Source organism: Venturia canescens, chromosome 10 (assembly GCF_019457755.1).
Source record: "Venturia canescens isolate UGA chromosome 10, ASM1945775v1, whole genome shotgun sequence".
Lineage (NCBI taxonomy): Eukaryota > Metazoa > Arthropoda > Insecta > Hymenoptera > Ichneumonidae > Venturia > Venturia canescens.
Genome location: NC_057430.1, coordinates 7,529,749 through 7,549,236, shown reverse-complemented (window position 1 = coordinate 7,549,236; position 19,488 = coordinate 7,529,749). Strand labels below are relative to the sequence as shown.

Sequence of the window (19,488 nt, the reverse complement as noted above, 5' to 3'; positions counted from 1 at the left end):
CCCACTTTACTTAAAATTATCTTTACCTTCACTTAGATGTTTAATGATTCTAATAACTGAACACGTTTCCATATATTTTAATTTTTTATTGAATTGAAGAATACAAAATTTGAGGTTTTATGAGAATCATTCGTAACTTCCGCGAATATCTTCAGAATCAAACTGTTTCTCCTTTTCCTATTCGTTCCCATGGTAACGCTCATTGATCATTCGATTGCTACACTCGACATATATGCACACATTCATTCTTTACATATGTGAATATTTTGTATTTATTGTTCGAATCAACAAATGAATAATATTAATAACTATCCGTTTTCAATTTCACTAATGCGTAGTTGGTTAGCAGGTAAAAATAGTACCATAGTCAACTTGCCCCGACCGTGGGGTCGGTTGACACAAAAACGGTTCATCAAAAAAGCGATTCAATCACTCATATCGTTTTACGTTTAACAATTCAAACTTTTTTATGAGATAGAAGAAGGTTGCTTTTATACGAAACAACCATTTGGTTTTTGAAATCATGTTTAATTCCTTGTTTACAAGTAATAGTTTGAAAAGTTGGCCAACCAGCCCCGGTCTCCTTTACCTTTCACCAAAGAGAGAAAATATATCGCTCTATAACGCGACACTGCTGTGCCTCATCATCACATATTTACAAATAATCTGTCACGCGTTCCCACAGTATAGATTATTGTACAAATGTACGATAATCCATATAGATTCCAGAATGTCAACGAACTTTTAGAAATCATAATGCAATTTAAAAATCACGGTGACATTTGGTACTTGACGCTTTTGTTTTTGAATATGACCTAAGTATACTGCATAAATAATTTTTTTTTTAATTTTGATCAATATGCCTCAAGTATTGGAAATTCATTTATTGAAACCGTACACCCCGGTACTTGTGCTATTGAGTGTGATTGATCGTCTGTGATGATTTTGAATTGATAAAAAATCTTGTTTATTGTTATTGGTAGTTTCACATTATTTATGATACGCAGTTAAGGACAGGGAAAAACATGATTCTTTCATTATTCTGGTAACTTGAACAACAAATAAACTCAATCATGCAATCACGTCTTTCTACGCAATATACAGCGGAATTCTTTTGAATATTGATTTCCAACAGGGATGTGCTAAATGTGTAATTTTCAATTAATTTTTCAATTTCTATGTATATTATGACCATTGTTTTTGCTAATTTTTTTAATACGTGTATTTTCTAAGGTAAGAGATCCAACGAAAATATGCAAAACATGTGAAACCATTGGTGTCGTGGCATATAGGGGGAGTGCATGAAGAGTCACGCGCTAGCAGTGGCATTTTTTCGCGATGTGTAAAAGGATTTTCTTTTATGGGTTTGAGATCGGAATTATTATAAAAAATTGAATTAGAAAAACATTTTGTACGAATGAAAATAAGATTTTATTTCATTTTTCTTCCGGGTCTTATTTTAAAAAAATGCATATTAGGTTCATAATACGAAATCCTTCGATTTTAATGAACTTTATAGAGTGGTGTTATATACTCCCGAAGTTTTTGTTTTTACCTGAATTTTATCTGAATCGATAAATTCATATGGTTTTTTGTTAGTAAGGTTTCTGATGAAATGAAAGTTTTTATTTATCTTCAATTATCGTTCCTGACAACCTCACCCGTATGCATGCTTCACTGTTGTTTTTTAATCTTGACATTCTTCTTCTATATCTTAAAATAGTTTACATAGGACGTGATGAATGCCAAAACTGATTATATTGCGAAGTCTCGTTATCGATAATAGTAAGGAAGAATATTGTAGTCATGCTTGTCATGCCAACATCACAACATTTCAATGTTTAATTTTTTGAACATTTCTATCCAAGGCCCTCCTGTTATCTTCTTATGGTTGGTGATCTTCATATTGTTTCGTTGTGCCGAAACATTAACACGTTTCTATTACATAACATTTTTTTTTTCAATAAGAAATTCAAGAATTAAGTATAGGGGAAAGTAGGGCAAAGCGGAACACTCCCCCCAAAATTTAGAACATTTTTTTCTCTATTGGAAATCTGCAAAATTTCGTTATTCTGCTGAAAACATCCTTCAAAAACGTTTTTTGGGTTTGTTTTGAAAAAGTTTTTTTTTCACGTGCTTTTCTCATGGAAAATTGAAGTATGCGGTGGGCCGGCCGAAATAATTTTATTTCGAACTGTCCTTTTGGCTAGCCTCATCGTTTAGCATAATAAGGAGAAAAATGCTTGTGGAGTCTGAAAAAAAAAATATCGATTTTTTTCGATATACCCTAATAAAGAGTCAAAATCCACATTATTTTGGCAAATGTCATGCAATTTTTATATAAAGAGATTTCTTTATACTCCATACTAGTGTAAGGAGTAAAAATCCACACGATTTTGACGAAGTCCAAATGATTTTTATGTGAAGAGACTTTCTTTATACTCCAGGCAAGTATATAATGTGACGAAACACTCGCGCGACGACCCGAGCCCGTCGAAACTAACGAAACTCCGCGATCTTTAGATCGCGGACAAAACATCGCGGCGACCACGCTCGTCGTTATTGACAGGTGGCGGCCATCTTAGGTCGGTAGGCATGAGCCCGAGCGGGGCAACCGGCACCGCTCTGAACTTCGCCGCGCTATATTTTCGGAAATTAATTCTTTTTGATTTTTATTATTTTAAGTCGCCCGAGCACGTAATTACGATCAAAATTCTCAGAAAAATAACACGAGTTTAAGAAAAATGATCACAAGTCAAATTAATAGTATAAAAAACAATCACAATGAAAAATGTAAAGAGCGACTACGACGCATGCGCGGGGAGAGCGTCGATGGGCTATAGGACGCGTACGGGACTTTTCGCGATTGTAATTATTCAAATCATATTAAATGAAATAACAATGCCAAATTGAAGAAGAAATTAAATAATATTTGATCAGATTGAAGTTTTTACTGTTGAACATCGTAATAAGCTGTAAATCAAGAAAAGCGGTAGTCCGCGCATCGTATGTTAGCCCGCTCGACCAACGGGCGAGCGTGAATCATGGCAGCGGGCCAATCAGAGTAGGCGTTACAGAAAGGTGCGCAGAACCGAGCGAAAACGGAGATTCTCGGCGCTCGAGAATTTTATGGTGGGGACACGGGTATAAGAAGCGCTGCGCGACTCAGTCGGCAGACAGTTCTCCCTGGCTAAAGAATCAACTCGGACCTATCTTAGTACACTTCAACATCAGCCTCAGCAATACTAAACCTATCCTCAAAATTTTTGGGGTTCCCGTAGCGCGGACTCTCGGATCGACTCGGTGACGTCTCGATCCCATAGCCCGTGGACGGTGAATTGCCTATTTCCTTGGATGCCTGGATTCTCGGAGCGACTCGGCGACGTCTCGATCCCATAATCCAGGGTCCACACCTAACCTCTAAAAAATTTCCGGCTTTCCGTTGCACGGAGTTCTCGGATCGATTCGGTGACGTTTCTATCCCATAGCCCGTGGTTTACATCCTACCTTTTCACTTTTTTATATCTTTCTTATTGTTGAGGAGGATTATAAATTTATCCTGTTATCAAAAATTAAATTCTCGTTTGAAAAACATTGTCCGAGGTGGTCCAGGTAGGGAGATCTAGACCCATTTTAGAAAATAACAATCCAAGAGACGATAGTTTAAAATTAATTTTATATCGAGTAAAAAGAAATTCAAAATTGTAAAAGTGAGAAATACTCTTAGTTGATTTTAAAAGAAAGCGTAACAGGACATCGGAAAAACCACGTCAAACGAATTATAGCTCGAAGCATTGAATCGAGAGGTTTTTAAGCTCGATGCGTGTCGAAAGATTAGAACGAACGCGACCATTTAATTTAAAATTGTTTTATTTCTAATTATTATTTTTGTACAATTAAATTCCGAAAATTGAGAAATTAAAAATTATCTCAGACAGAGAATTTGCAACGTTTTCGGGTCTTTCGGGTCTCTTTCTCGCCAGATCCGATTAAACAAAGCAAGACAGTTTAAAAACAAAAAACACAAAATTGTTTTCGAATTAGCGAGCCAAGGCGCAAAATTTCTTTTATTTTTGTCAAAATTCGGTCAAATAATTGAATAAAATTGATTATTTTTATATTTTACCAAAATTAACAGTGTCCGCGTTTCCTTCATACCTGCTCCTTATTATTAAGGTTGTTCGAACCGACGCGTGGCGGCGTTCAGGCCGCCACGCGTTCAGGTCGGCAAGAGCGTTTCGTTACAATAAAGAGTCAAAATCCTCATGATTTTGAAAGAATTCATACGATTTTCACTAAGTTCGTCTGTTTATATCGATGTATTTTCCAATTGTCTAGTAGCCCAGTCATTTGGGTGTTTTACCCGGAAAGTTTTTCGGGAGTTTTGAAAATTGGTGACTTTATAGTTTTTGACCTCCTCTTTTTGAATTTTCTTTTTGCCACTGTGTATTTTGCCGCTCGCGCCACCATTTTGAAAATATGGCGTCCAAAATCAGTTTTTCGGTAATATCTCCTTTCCGACTCATTGTACGATAAAAATAGCTATGCAACAAAATAAACTAGCGGAAATTTCCTAAAATTTATGTGGTAACAATTTTTTTTCGTAAAGTCAATGCTTTCGGAGTACAAAAGCCGCAAACCAAGGCATTTTTACACTACATGGGTTTTTCGTATTAAACGCGAGAATATTTGACCGTACATTGAAAATCGGGTCTTCCACTGTTTGGTAGGGTTTCAGTTCGTTATCAGGCAGTTAATCTCCGTAATGTTCACGTATATATGGGGTATTCCATATCAAGTGGATCACCCCAATTTTTTATAATTTCAAATTACTTCACAAATTTTTGGTGTGTCGTTTGAAGTGTCAGAAATATCTACCAATAATTTCAAATTTTTAACTGCTCAATTTTACTCACAGTTTTTGTTTTTCCGTTTTTTTTCGATTCTCTGTGTATTGAAAACTGATAATTAAACACAAATAAATGTCAAGAAATAAAATTTCGGTTTTTGCACATATTTTTTAATAAAACAACCTTAATGGTCCACGTTAATTTTCGAAAAAATTAAAAAATTATTTTTTTTTATTGAGAGGGATCCTTTTTAGAAAGCTGAAAATTTTAGAGGTATTTGTTTTTCCTATCTACAAACCTTGAAAAAATTGGCGCGATGGCAAATCAATATGTACCCACTGTTTTTTGTGTTTTTGCGGAATCTCAGATCTCAATTAACTTCTCAATTAACCACCCAAAAACTCGTTGAAAGAAAAATATGAGAGAAATAATAAAAATATTAGAAGGATAAGGTTTCATCATCAATTTTAAAAAGAGTTGTTTAACAGCCAGTGAAAAATGTAAATTTTTGGACTTTGTTATCGATTCAAGTAATTTCACATTGAATGTCAAAGAGAAAAAGAAAAAACAAATAGTAAATTTATCTAATCAATTCAAAATAAACAAAGATTATAGAATTAGAGAATTTGTCAAATACTTGGGTACATTAACAGCAGCTTGTCCAGCTGTGAGCTATGGATTTATACATTGCAAGAGACTGGAGAGGCAAAAATATTTAGCTTTAAAAATCAATGGAGAAAATTATGAAGGGAGTATTCGTATAAACAGAAAGATGATCGAGGAGGTCAGATGATGAAAAATTCATGTTTTTATCAGCTCAAATCCAATCAGAATTTATAAATTTTCAAAAGAAATTTTCTCAGATTCCTCGTTAACGGGTTGGGGATGTTTTTGCAGTGGAATCAGAGAATCTGGATTTTGGAACAAAAATGAAAAGAAAAATCATATAAATTATCTGGAATTACCGGCTGCCTTTTTTGCGTTGAAATGCTTTGCTTCTGACTTATACAATTGTGAAATTTTATTACGCCTTGATAATACCACTGCTATAGCATATGTGAACAATTCCTTCATCTAAGTGAACTCGCTAGGAAAATTTGGAAATGGTGTGACGTGAGGAAATTATGGATAAGAGCATCATATATCTGTTCGGCTGAAAATGTAGATGCAGATAAAGCCTCATGCAATACTAATGACGATACTGAATGGGAACTTTCCCAATATGCATTTGAACAAATTAAGGAAAAATTTGGTCCAATTTCAGTTGATTTATTTGCATTTCGTGTAAATAAGAAGTGTAAAACATTTTACTCGCGTTTCCCAGATCTCGAAGCGGAATTGGTGGATGCCTTTACAACTAATTGGCAGAAAAAAGATTTCTATGCCTTCCTCTCTTCGCCTTCATTCTGCGCTGTCTTCGAAAAATTATCAACGATAAAGCTTACTAGTAGTTCCTTTCTGGCCCACATAACCGTGGTACCCCTTATTCACGTCGTTGCTATCTGAACAGACTATAACGTTCAATAATAATAACGTTCAAACTTCTAACTCTCTGTTAAAATCTTCTTTCAGAGAAAAAAACATTCCAGCTTTCGTTGGTGGCAGGCGAATTATCAGGAGTGCATTTTCAAAGAGAGGCATTACCGAAGACTTAATGGTTAACTCTATAGCAAAATCGGCTTTTAGACAATATGAGAATAGTCCATAATCATGCATAATTAGTTTCCTGACTGAAAAATTGCACAATGGTGCTAGTCATAGTTGCTTAAATACACAAAGGTCAGCATTTTCATTAATATCAGTCTATGATATCAATGAAAATGGGTTAATTCCGCGATTTTTCACGAGCGTTTACAAACAAAATTCCACCAAACCCAAATATGCCACAACTTGGGATGTCATTCCTGTGCTTAATTTTCTCGAGAAATTACCACTACTGAAAGAATTTAAATTAAAAGAAGTAGGAGAAAAAGTTGTCACTCCATTAGCTTTTAACAACTGCACAGAGATTGCAAACTTTAGCTTTAATAAACATTGATAATATTGAGAGATCTACAGATAGTATAAGAATAAAGATTACTGATTTAATTAAAACTTTGCGACCTGGTGCATATCAATCCGAGTTAATACTTCCAAAATTTAAAGAGAGATCGGGGCTATATGTGGCTTCTGTGGTTTTAGAATACTCAAATCGTACTAGAGAGTTAAGAAATGAGAATATAAAAAAATTACTCCTTTCTTCTGTGAAACCGTACAAAGTAGCGACGTCACAAACTATTGGTCATTGGGTGAAGAACCTCATAGGTAAAGCTGGTATTAATACAAAACAATTCTCGGCATATAGTACCAGATATACAGCAGTATCCACTGTACATCGTAAAGGAGTGGATATTGCTACAATCAAAAGAAGTGCTGGATGGACAGAAGGCTCCATGACATTTTAAAAATTTTTTAATAAACCTATTCAGCCACCTAGTGACGCATTCGCACGTGGAATTTTGAATTTGACAAAAAAAAGAGTTGTCTTTGTTAAATAATAAAGATTTAAAAATAAGATAGTAAAATCATTTATATCTTACAAAAGAATGATCACACACTCTCAAAATCTACAATATTCTTCCTTACTATCATCGAGAACGAGACTTCGCAATATAATTGAAAGCAATATATCTTCAAAATTATATGGAGAACGGAAGATTAAGAATGAAAGATCAAACGAGCCCGCCTTGGCGCCTTTGGCGGGCTCGTTTGATCTTTCAACGATGAAGTGTGATCATGTCAAAAAAAAATGTCTCAAAAGTACGTAGTCGCTAAATATTATTGATTTATTACAGTCGATTACATACGAATGTGAGCAATTAACGTTTATATTGTCTATTATGGAAAGTTGTGCCGATGAACGCGGTATAAAAAGCCGACTTTTTTGTATTTTTAACTACATTGTCTCAAGATTTTCCAGTCCCAGAACATTATTTGCGCACCAATATGCAGTCACGTAAGTTAGTCCAATTCAACGTGAAGGGTTGTATACTATTCTTGATCCCGTAGCCGAAAGTACGTTCAATAATTACTAGCAATCGTGAGGGGGGGGGGGGGGGGGGGGCACCCGACTTTTGCACGACCGAGGCGAAGCCGAGGTTTTGCTGGTCAGGGCGGGCATTAAAAACATAAACAAAAAGTAAAAAAACACACACGAAAATATCGCACAATAATACAACAATATTATTAGTACAAATAAATAATTCGCTAATAAATGTCTGATTTAAAGTCCTATGATAGTTAACAATTTCTATATATGAATATATTTCCCGCTATACTTGACAATTTATATGAATATGTGCTTTCTTATGAACCTGGAATTTGGAAATACAACATTATTCCGGACGACCATATTCATTTTATAAGTTCGGTTACATTATTTTCTGTTTTCGCATCTGAACGAACAAATGTATTTTTCTTGCTCCCCTAGCCGAAAGTACGCACTTTCCGGCCGCATTTCAGGCCGGGAAGAGCATTTTTCGTGGCCGGCTAACTCGGCTAACTTCAGTGCGCTCTGACGATATTTTTGCGGCCGGTGATCCTTTAACATTTCGATATATGAATGTGAAGCCTGTATTCGTTGCCATGATTTTGTTTATTCGTTGCCAAGCATCATTATTATTTGCTTCAAGCGGGCGCGTATAGCGTAACTTTTATCATTCATGGTATGCGCTATACTGCCATGAACCCGGACGAATAACATACATTTGTTCGTTCAGATGCGAAAACAGAAAATAATGTAACCGAACTTATAAAATGAATATGGTCGTCCGGAATAATGTTGTATTTCCAAATTCCAGGTTCATAAGAAAGCACATATTCATATAAATTGTCAAGTATAGCGGGAAATATTCATATATAAAAATTGTTAACTATCATGGGACTTTGAATCAGACATGTATCAACGAATTATTTATTTGTACTAATAATATTGTTGTATCATTGTGTGATATTTTGTGTGTGTTTTTTTACTTTTTGTTTATGTTTTTAATGCCCGCCCCGACCAGCAAAACCTCGGCTTCGCCTCGGTCCTGCAAAAGTCGGGCGGCCCCCCCCCCCCCCCCCCCCCCCCCCCCCCTCGCAATTGCTACTAATTATTGAACGTACTTTCGGCTACGGGATCAAGAAAAATAGTATACAACCCACGGCCCAAATGTTAGATGCCCTGGCATGTGCGACATGAAGGCCTCGGCTTCGCCTCGGCCTTCAATAGCACATGCCAGGAAATCCAACTTTCGGGCCTAGGGTCGTAATATACTATTAATTCGTCCGCGTTCATGGCAGTATAGCGCATAACATGAATAATAAAAGCTACGCTATACGCGCCCGCTTGAAGCAAATAATGATGCTTGGCAACGAATAAACAAAATCAGGGCAACGAATACAGTCTTCACATTCATATATCGAAATGTTAAAGGATCACCGCCCCCCCCCCCCCCTCCTCGCGATTGCTAGTAATTATTGAACGTATTTTCGTCTACGGGATCAAGAAAAATAGTATACAACCCACGGCCCAAATGTTAGATGCCAGGAAATCCAACTTTCGGGCCTAGGGTCGTAATATACTATTCTATTTTTCCTTATAAAAATTAAATCGTTATCATTTTTATCGTACAATAAAACCCATCAGAGATCAAATTTTGAAAAATTTGACAAAATTTGGTTTAATTTTGAAAAAAACTCGCTGCCTTAGTACCATAATAATTGAAAATAGTACCTTTCCTTAAAAATTACGTATGTTTTCAATGAAATTTCGTTTTACAATGATCTTTGTGTACTAATTTGAACTCTAAATCATGACATTGAGTTACGTAAATCATAAAAATATTATGAATACAATATGAATTATTTTATTTTGCAGTGTTTATTCGCGCCACTGCTGGGTTTTTCATTATTACACTTATGCTCGAGTTGTTCGTGGCTGTAAACTCACAGACAACATCGATTACGGGTACGGTCGCTTCCCCAGAAAATGAGCAGGACGTATGTCTCGCAGCAGAGGATTTCGTCGAAAACCTCTTTCAGAAATTCGCACGCCGTTATATTAAGGTATAAACGCAGACAAACAGAAAATTTTTGTTCAATCACTCAGTGAACTGCAGAAAGTCGATAATTATTCCGGCGATGATAATTCTCATTCCGGCGAACTAACAACTAATTCGTTTCATTGTACAAACAGACATCATACGGCGATTCTTTTATGAAGGACAGAGTTGCTTCACCTTGGAACGCTTTTTTCTTCTTATCTCTTTTGTCGTATCAAGCTGAAGGAAGTGTAAGAAATGAATATTTACAATTACTCGAGCTTCCAGTCGACAAAACAGAGATTGCTAAAGCTGGTTATGGAAAACACTGGAATGCAGTAGCCGTGAGTAAAAAGAATATTGTATTCTGAGTTTTTGGCTGGCGCTGGAAGGACAACGTGGACAAAAATTGCAAAAAATAATCCTCAAGAGCGTGGGTCTGTTGGTATCTGGCCACCGCAAGGGTGACAGAGATAGGGGTGGGGGTCAAAACAGCGAACGATCAAAATAGCGAACAGGCATTCTGTATATCTATATATGCATATATAGATATACTGAATGCCCTGTTCGCTATTTTGTTGTTCGTTGTTTTGACCCCCACCCGACAGAGATAGTTGTAAATTTTCGGAGGATTTGGAATTGATTATGAAAAGTGCTCTATCGACGTGCTCTATCGTGAAATCCGAAATTTCGGTCCTGATGCGCTTAACGTGTGTCAGCGGCTCCGTAGTTATACTACACTACGAGAGGTGCGACTCGTCTTTGAGTTGGCCATGTGCATATGAACTCAATGACTATTAACTTCAATCTTTATGATTTCACCGTAAAAACGAATGAATATACGAAAATCAATATGAATACGGGTATCTTTCTCCATAATTATTTTCGAGGGTTTGTTTGCATAAAAAAGTTCTGAAAATATTGCAGAAACACTTGAACATGAAAATGAAAATATTCGTTCGCTCAAGTATAGCTCTAAAACCCGACTTCGTCGAACTCGGCACACAAATTTTGGAGGCGGAAATTGAGCGAGATAATAAAATGCAGAATTATCGGGATCGAGTCTTCGTAGCAATCAACAATTGGGTGAAGGCTCAATTAAATGTGGAACCGTTATTTGATCAAGGCAAGTATTATACCAACTTACTTTTTATGGATCTTTTGAGCCACGTGATTCAATCGGGAGACTCGACATATCCAGCTGTCTTAAGGTAATTCTATCGCTTCAGTCTAGTTATACCACTGCTAATAGTTGAGACTTATAGTAATTAATGTTATTGACATATGGAAAAAAATTATTTCTTATAAGTAAAATTTTCCATATGTAATCCTTTAAATGAATGTTCGTACTGAATTATAAAAATTTTAAAAAAAGTTAGTCCAACGATTCGCGTAGTATCCCCAGGTTTACGTTTGGCAACACCGGTTCTCTCCGTCTTTTCCTACTCGACCACTCGTGAGCGTTTAACCTCTTTTCTGCTGATCTGTCAAATTGAGGTTAGGACTACATTCAGCTGATGCCTTACTGTCATGTCTCTTTGTCATAGCGAGCCGTAGGAAATCCAATGCCGGAAGTTCAAATTAAACTTAATATTCCGTAAAAAATAGGCCGATAAGGGCAACTTTTTTTGGAAGTATTAGATTGCTACAAGTGTTAAGTATACGAATTGCAGTTTTTTTTCAGAATTTTATGGATTTCTACGCAAATATACCTTTTTGTAACAACCGGAAATTAGGTTTTTGTATGCTGTTTTGAAATTCCTTCACGAAAACCATCAATTTTAATAATTAATTTCTCTGAAATTAGGTCGATAACCGACCCTGAAATTTGACACAGCTCTTTATTAAAGGTTTAAGTACAGCATAACATTTTTTTTTTAAATCTTATGAACTAAGCCTGGTGATAGAATTACCTTAACAGAATTTGGATTGACGTAGATGTTTGATTGTTTCGTTGTAATTTAAGGGACCTACCCTAATTGAAATTTAAAGAAAATCAATTTTTTATGTTATACATTTTTCGAAAGTACACATATTTCAAAGTATCATAGTAAAATTTTATAAAGATCAGAGCAGTCTAAGTGTCCGTCTTCTTTTAACCCTAATCACTCACTTGGGATCAAAATGGCCCTATTTGTAATGTAATTCAACCCTGTTTTCCAGCAAGCAACACTGTAGAACATTGTGCAACACAGTGTCGTATGGTGTCCGTGTTATTTCCCTATTGTTGGAACGCATTGTGTAACACAGTATGTTGCTCTGTGACGTTTGCTGGAAGATTTTTCTGGAGAAGTGCGAATGATTAGGGTTAAACGCGTTTTTCTTCATATGACGTTTTTGGACAGCTTGTTGATGAAATCTCCGAAACTATTCATCAACCGATCCTTACCAAAATTTGACCACATGTTCTTTACGACCATAGCTATAGCGCATATCATACGAATTTTGAAATTTTAAATGGAACTATTTTTACTTGCAAAAAACGATGAAAAAAACGTGCTTATTCGTAGTGTTTGGAAAAATTGCCGCTATTTTGTCATTTTTTAAATAATAAAAAATCTTATGATATGCTTTATAGCCACTTACCTATTGAATCAAAAACCATTTTTTTTCTCCGATTATCCATTCCAGAGATTTTATCAACAGTGTACACCCATCTTTTTTTTGGATCTGTCTTCTACCCCATTTTTCTGTACGAAAACTGAGTAAAATGAATATAAAAAAAAAAATTTTTGAGTATTTTTACCGGTTGACTGGTGAGCTTTTGTCCAGTTTTTGTGCCAAAACTGGTACGAGCGAATATGTAACCGAAAATCACGATAATTTATTTCTGAGGGTTTTCGAGGTGGCTGATTACATTTTCATGTGATAAAGCATGAAATTTTCGCAGTGAAAAATTAACAAATTTCACCCTGAACCCTTATTTTTCACATTTTTGGGGGTAGCGAATTTTGTTTGATTTCGATGAAAGATTCCAGTGTGCTAAAAAACTAAACATCTTCATGTCATATAGCATGAAAATCCATTGAAAAAACGAAAAATTTCACCCTCAAACTTCGATTTTCCCCATTTCCAAGGGCAGTGAGGTGAAAATTAAGTTCAACAATCGACTCAGCGACCCAAAAAACCATTGTATACCAATTTTTGTCCAAATCGGTTGAAAATTGAAAAAGTTATTTCAATATGTACACATATGATACAAAACCAGAATGGGCCCGACTTTTTTTTGTACATATATGATCCAATACCAGTCAACCGGTTAAGAGAGTATTTTTTAGGCCCAACATTTTTTATATCTATTTTATAATTTATACCAGTCAAAAAAATTCGTGAAAATGGTACTTTTTGCCCGTCTAATTAGGGTAGATCCCTTAATAATGAATGAAAATGTTGTTAATTTAGACGATGTGGGACTCGACACGGATGTGATTGTCGTTAATACTATCAAATTTGCGAGACCTTGGAAGAAGCCATTCGTCACCTCTGATACTACATCACGTTCCTTCTACCTGCTTGATTCTTTCAATAATAAAGTACCCCCAAAAAACGTACCGACCATGCACATATCTGGTCGTTTCCGACATGGCCAGCTCCCTGATTTACGAGCAACGTTTGTTGAACTTCCTTTCAGGGTGGTAAGTTATTTAAATGGAGTTTTTGAATGCTGTAAACTTTAATCCACTTGTTATGAATGCAAGTCAATTTTTAAAAAAGTCTTCATTTCTGCTTCTAAATTTTGCATCTTCGAGTGTATATAATTATTTAGATTTAAATAATTTTCAATTCGTTTCTCACTGCAGCTGTATGAATGTAAGTTATTGAAATTCCCGAACACGTTAAACACGAACATGCAGTCGCATATGTATAATTCACGAAGAAGGCTTAAAAAATGTATAAGATTTATGATAAAAATAATAGTTTATATTGGGCGTAAAGAGAAAAGCTGCAGTTTTGCCCATTATATTCCATCAGGTTATATTCTTATGCAGATTGACTACTTTTCCGAAAAACGATGAAAATTTTTTAGCCCATACTAAAAAAAATAGTTTACATCGATTTTTGGAAAAGTAATCAAACCGCATAATTACGAAAGTGGCCAACGACTGTGGAGCTCTCAATTCCTCTATATTCATCTATGTTTTATTTTGATTACAGAGAAACTGTGCTGACGATCCGATAAGCTTGTTCTTAATACGCCCGGATAACCCTGATTTGATCGAGTGGTCGTTGAACGATTTTGGAAACCTAAATGTGAATTCGTTACTCACCAGTACGGAAGACGACATTGATTTGTATCTTCCAAAGTTTTCATTTGTCCAAAAAAACAAAATAAAAGTACCCAATTTACAGAACATTGTTAGTATATTTTAAAAAATTGTAATAGTGATATGGAATGGGAAAGGGTTTATTCAAATGTCGGTCAGGTTTTTCAGGTCGGGGGTCGCAGATCTCAATTTTTCCCGAATTTTTTTTCGATTCAAGAGTGTATGACTATCCGTGAGACAATCTCGGTCGTTGTCAATGAAACAGGCTACTTCCTTGAAGAATCAACTGGTTAGTTAAAATTTATCAATTTTACTACCCTTTGCTTCAATATCGCAAAAACCAATTTTTAACAATTAGAATGACGTTGTTTACTATCGCCGAAAAATTGAAGATTTAAGTGAAATAATGAAAATGATTGCGCCCAATTTTGCGAGCGCAGTACTTCGCTTCAACTTCTGTATTTTTTTCCTCAGTATGTGCATTCTGTGAACTATTAATATACAAAATTAATTGTTTAAGACATTGGATGTTGCTTTTGCAAAAGCTTTACAGCTTTAGGAAATCCTCAAATTGGCAAGTCACAGTCAAACACATGACTTTTGTGCATCTTCGATCATATTAAAAATTATGATTTTCTTCACATCTATTGCAGCTTTCGACAGCAACAGTAAAAATTGCCTTGAGATTTCAGAAACAATTTAATTTCTTTTATACCCTAATAATAGGCTAACGAATAAAGTATTTCTATGTTATTTTCTTATACAGGACTTACTTATAACCCGGATTATCTGGTTTCGAATCGACAAGAACGATCGGTTCCATCGCCAGTACCATTTGGGATGAATTATCCTTTTATTGCGATCATTGGAGTCAAAGGGAAATCCTTGAATCCTTTATTGGTTACGAAGTTTCCTGGCCGGTAAGAAAATCATGGCTAGTTTTTAAAGACTAAAATTCACCAAAAAATTTCTCTTTTTTAATTGGAGGTTGTTTTATTTCAGTATATTTGTCGACAAGTTAGAAGATCCAACGCATTATATACTGAAGCATTCATAAAAATGAATTATGTTTTTTTTGAAAGATCACGATTCAATAGTTGTAGTAAGTAAGACAAAATGTCTGACAAAATTGGATCTCTTACATTTTTTTAACGGTTCCATCATGATTTTCTATTTTTCATTCAGATGAAATAAATGAGGCAATTGCACGTGAGGATTTGAAAGTTCTTTCAATCCCCAACGAGAATCAGCGAGTCCTGAAGGAAGAAGAAGCAAGAAAAAAGTACCAACTTGGGACTTCAGTAGACACATGAGACCCAAATTAAGTCCCAAATGGAACTTCATTTTTCAATAAATTGGGATTGAATTTGTCGTTATAAGTCTCGTATTGGGATCCGAAATTCTACGTAGGGTTTTTTATAGCCCTATTTGAATCGAATTTGGACTGAATCTGGAACCGAGTATGGAAGAAAAAAGTCCTATTTTGGAATTAATTATTCATCAAATCGGAAGATTTCCCATAAAAATATCGATGTTAAGGTTCTTGGGTAGAATTCCTACTTTTTCATACCAGGAGAGCCAGGACAGTTCAGATTCGTTCTGTCTCAAAATTTTGGTGCGGACTCTATTCCAACTTTTTTTGTTAAATTTTTGAGTGACGATTAATTGAGAAAAAGAATTTTCTTACTTAGATTCAAAATTGATTTTTCTCCGTTTCTAGACGAGAAGACTTATCACTCATTATTTATAAGAATCGAATATCGAGCAATAAAAATTATCAGAATCAAAAATAGCTTACTTGCGTAAGAATTGTATCGAGTTTCAAGAGTGAGAAAATAAGTTGACAGCTCAATTTTAAAATCAGACTGAAATAAAATTACATCGTTTTTCATTCACCAATATTATTAATTAAAAAAAAAAATTCCAGAAATACAAATTTTCACATGCGATTTTAACAAAATCTCATTTATTATATTGTCAATTTAAACACAGAAAAAATACAAAATGAATAAATAATTAATTATTAACAAATAAAAAATTTCGCACTTTAGTTTTTCTTTCTTGCCCGCTATTTAATTTTATAAGAAGCCCGAATTTATGCGTAACGGTATGCTCTCACACAAACGTATCGTTACAACATTATTATACATAGAATTTTTTTTCTCCTCCTATTTTCTCCTTTTTTTCCTCTATTTTATTTACTCGCGATCAAAAAGTTTCCGGTAGTAACAAACGAAGGTTTAGATTACTGTTTGGCGTTGTTACTAGCTAGTTTTTATGTTTTCGTTAGGGAAGCCAAACACACTAGGTCGACCGCGTCATATTTTGGTCGAACTTACCATCAGTGGTGGCATTGAATAAAAACGTGTCTTAGTAAACTACAAGTTGTTGTGGCCAATCACGTCTTAGGTATAGAAGGAAGGACTGACGGGGCTGAATGGAGGTGTCACGTTTCGTGCCCGCTTCCTGCATATATTACCTATTACCTTTTGTGTATTTGTAATGGACCATCCTTTTGCGATTTTTTTTTCAGTTTCAGGCATTTTCCGTTTTCTTTTGAATAGAAAAATTGAACAAAAAATTTGGACTTTTGTAATTTTTTAATATTCATTAAAAATGCTGTAACTTTTTTCATTAAATTATGACGTGGAAATTTTATTCATTTTCCAATTTTCTAGAAATTGGTTATTAAATATGTTTTGATTAGGTAAAAAGATACAATCGATCGTACGAAAAAGAACTTTATTTATTCAATTAATAATATTAAATTGGTGTGCTCACATGCAGAGGAGCGTCGGAGACAAAACTGATAAACTGTTTAGATAAATCAATCGTCTATTTTTTTTACATCGTCATAGCAACGACTTACATTAAATACATGGAACATATAAACAATTACTTCAATCAAATTTCTATAATTATATTTTAAGATCAAGGCGTCTCTGAGCCAAATCCGGAATCGAAGGAGCCACTCCCTGCGAATCCGGAGCCTCGTGTGTCGCGACAACGAGGGGGTGGACCATCGTGGATTGTACGGTCTTCGCAAAATCCTCCCACGAGTACTGTGCAACCGCCGACGGTTCCTCTGATTCCTGAGCCGGCAACCACCATGGGCCAGCCTCGATCAACCGTCGCCACACGCGGACGATCGAGGGGGCGAAATATCAGCGGCGCACACAGGGATACACCTCATCGTCAGATTGCGAACCCGCAAACACGCTCAAATGTCGGCGTTGAACAGCAGGACCGCGAAGGTATTTCGCTCTCTCTCTCTCTCTCTCTACCTCTACCTTTATTTCTATCATTATCATTCTTTGAAATTTAACCCTTTTTTTATTCTGTTCCCTAAAAACAATGAAATGTTTTTTACAGGAGTTCGTAGGGAACAATGGCGGCAGCGGGAGGCTTCATTCGTAATGCCCAAGCGCGCATAGTAGATCTACTCTTCGATCTTTCTAACCCCTACCGGGGTAGAAGATATCGCGGCCGCGGCAGACAAAACAATTTCCACTAGTAACGTACCTCAACATATAATAAATATTTATTTCAAACAAATGATTAGCTAAGATGTCGTTTTATCAACAAAAAACTGAATTGTTATTAATTAATCGATGTTTGAGTTCTGTCGATCATAAGTAATGAGATTTGTCAATAAAGAATTGAATTGTTATGAATGAATTGATGTTGTTCTTTAATATTCAATATTTTTCAAATATATTCTATAAAATTTCGGTTCCCGAGTACACGAAAAGTTGTTAAATAAACCTGCAACACAGCATGAATGCTGTAAAAAACCTAGAGACAAGTATACATTTATACCCCTTTGCGTAGTTACCTATAAAATCGTGGAAATCAATGGTTTCAATTTAAGCAACAAACGTTGTCAAATAAATGAAGAATTTGCCAAGCACATTGGGTGACGAATAAAACAAATCGTGAAAAGAGAAAAATTGGATTAAAAAAATTATAATCACAAAAAATACAAAAACAAATTGTGAACAAAAAAATTGAGATCACAAAAATTCAAAAAAAATTACAAACGAAAAAATTGACATCATAAAAATTTTGAAAAAATTACAAAAAAACAAATTTAAACGAAAAAAATTTGGTCGTTGTACTTGGCGTTTTTTTCCGAGTTAATCTTATCTAATTTAGACGTATCTTACACTCACGAATTCGAGAGTCGAGTAAAACACCAAGTACATCGACCAAATTTTTTTGGTTTACATTTGTTTGTATGTAATTTGTTTTTAATTTTTATGATGTCAATTTTTTCGTTTGTAATTTTTTTTGAATTTTTGTGATCTCAATTTTTTTGTTCGCAATTTGTTTTTGTATTTTTTGTGATTATAATTTTTTTAATCCAATTTTTCTCTTTTTATGATTTGTTAGATTCGTCACCCAATGTGCTTGGCAAATTCTTCATTTATTTGACAACATTTTGTTTCTTGAATTGAAACCATTGATTTCCACGATTTTACAGGTAACTACGCAAAGGGGTATAAATGTACTTGTCTCTAGGTTTTTTACAACATTCATGCTGTATATAATTACTTCAACAAAATATTTTTACTTATCGATAGTGAAAATACTTATCGACTTCATTGATTTTGGATACGTTCTCCAATAACCTTTCTATTCAATACCAATAATCATGCGATTATCTCCGTAAGTTAATCTGATCAACGAGTCCTGAAAAAAGTCCTGAATTGGGACTCCAGAACTCAAGTAAACACGTGAGACCCAATTCCCTAGTGGATTGTATGATCAGGATTTCGGTCGTTTTTGTAGTCGTTTCGACCGAACAGTCCGCTATATGGAAATCAAGTCTAGACTTTCCTATTCACTCGATTGGTATTGGCACTGACGTCGTAAGTCCTAAATCTCAAATCTCAAGGCCCTTGGGCCGAGTGAGAGGAAAAAAGTCTCATTAAAGACTTAAATTTCGGTCCCACAGGTTCACACAAGTTTCAAATCTTGTGTCTCATTTCAGATTTAGTCTGGAACTTTTTTCACGGATTTTACGCTGATTCGTCAAAATATCACTCTTGGCAAGTGGATTCTTGTTTCTTGTACAGTTTTACTTGCTTATCATATTGTTTTCAACTCCATATTTTCCATTGATTTTTCTTTGAGCAACTTTGTTTTCGTATTTTCTTTTTTTTGAACTACTCAATCATTTTGCTATAAGCAGTACCGTTTTTAATGACAATTTTTAACAGACTTTTCGTTGGCTTTTAATTAAAATTTTTCTTCAACATAGGCTAGTATAGTAAAAATACGCTTCATATGCTTCCACTCGACCGAATC

General features: G+C 35.0%; 2 protein-coding genes across 2 annotated transcripts in view; one reads left to right on the top strand and one right to left on the bottom strand.

The window, feature by feature from the left end:
* The window catches only part of LOC122416819 (serine protease inhibitor 3/4-like), a 51,402-nt gene extending 35,215 nt beyond the window's left edge, over positions 1-16,187 (top strand). Inside the window, exons 2-10 of the mRNA XM_043429866.1 lie at positions 9,751-9,938; positions 10,069-10,257; positions 10,841-11,039; positions 13,316-13,548; positions 14,069-14,269; positions 14,338-14,467; positions 14,945-15,098; positions 15,181-15,280; positions 15,364-16,187. Coding sequence (XP_043285801.1) covers positions 9,792-9,938; positions 10,069-10,257; positions 10,841-11,039; positions 13,316-13,548; positions 14,069-14,269; positions 14,338-14,467; positions 14,945-15,098; positions 15,181-15,235 — 1,308 coding nt within the window. The 5' untranslated portion in view covers positions 9,751-9,791 and the 3' untranslated portion in view covers positions 15,236-15,280; positions 15,364-16,187. The remainder of the gene's footprint in view (positions 1-9,750; positions 9,939-10,068; positions 10,258-10,840; positions 11,040-13,315; positions 13,549-14,068; positions 14,270-14,337; positions 14,468-14,944; positions 15,099-15,180; positions 15,281-15,363) is intronic.
* Positions 1-19,488, bottom strand: part of LOC122416817 (myrosinase 1-like) — a 65,458-nt gene that overhangs the window by 26,128 nt on the left and 19,842 nt on the right. The gene's annotated exons all lie outside the window — the stretch shown is intronic.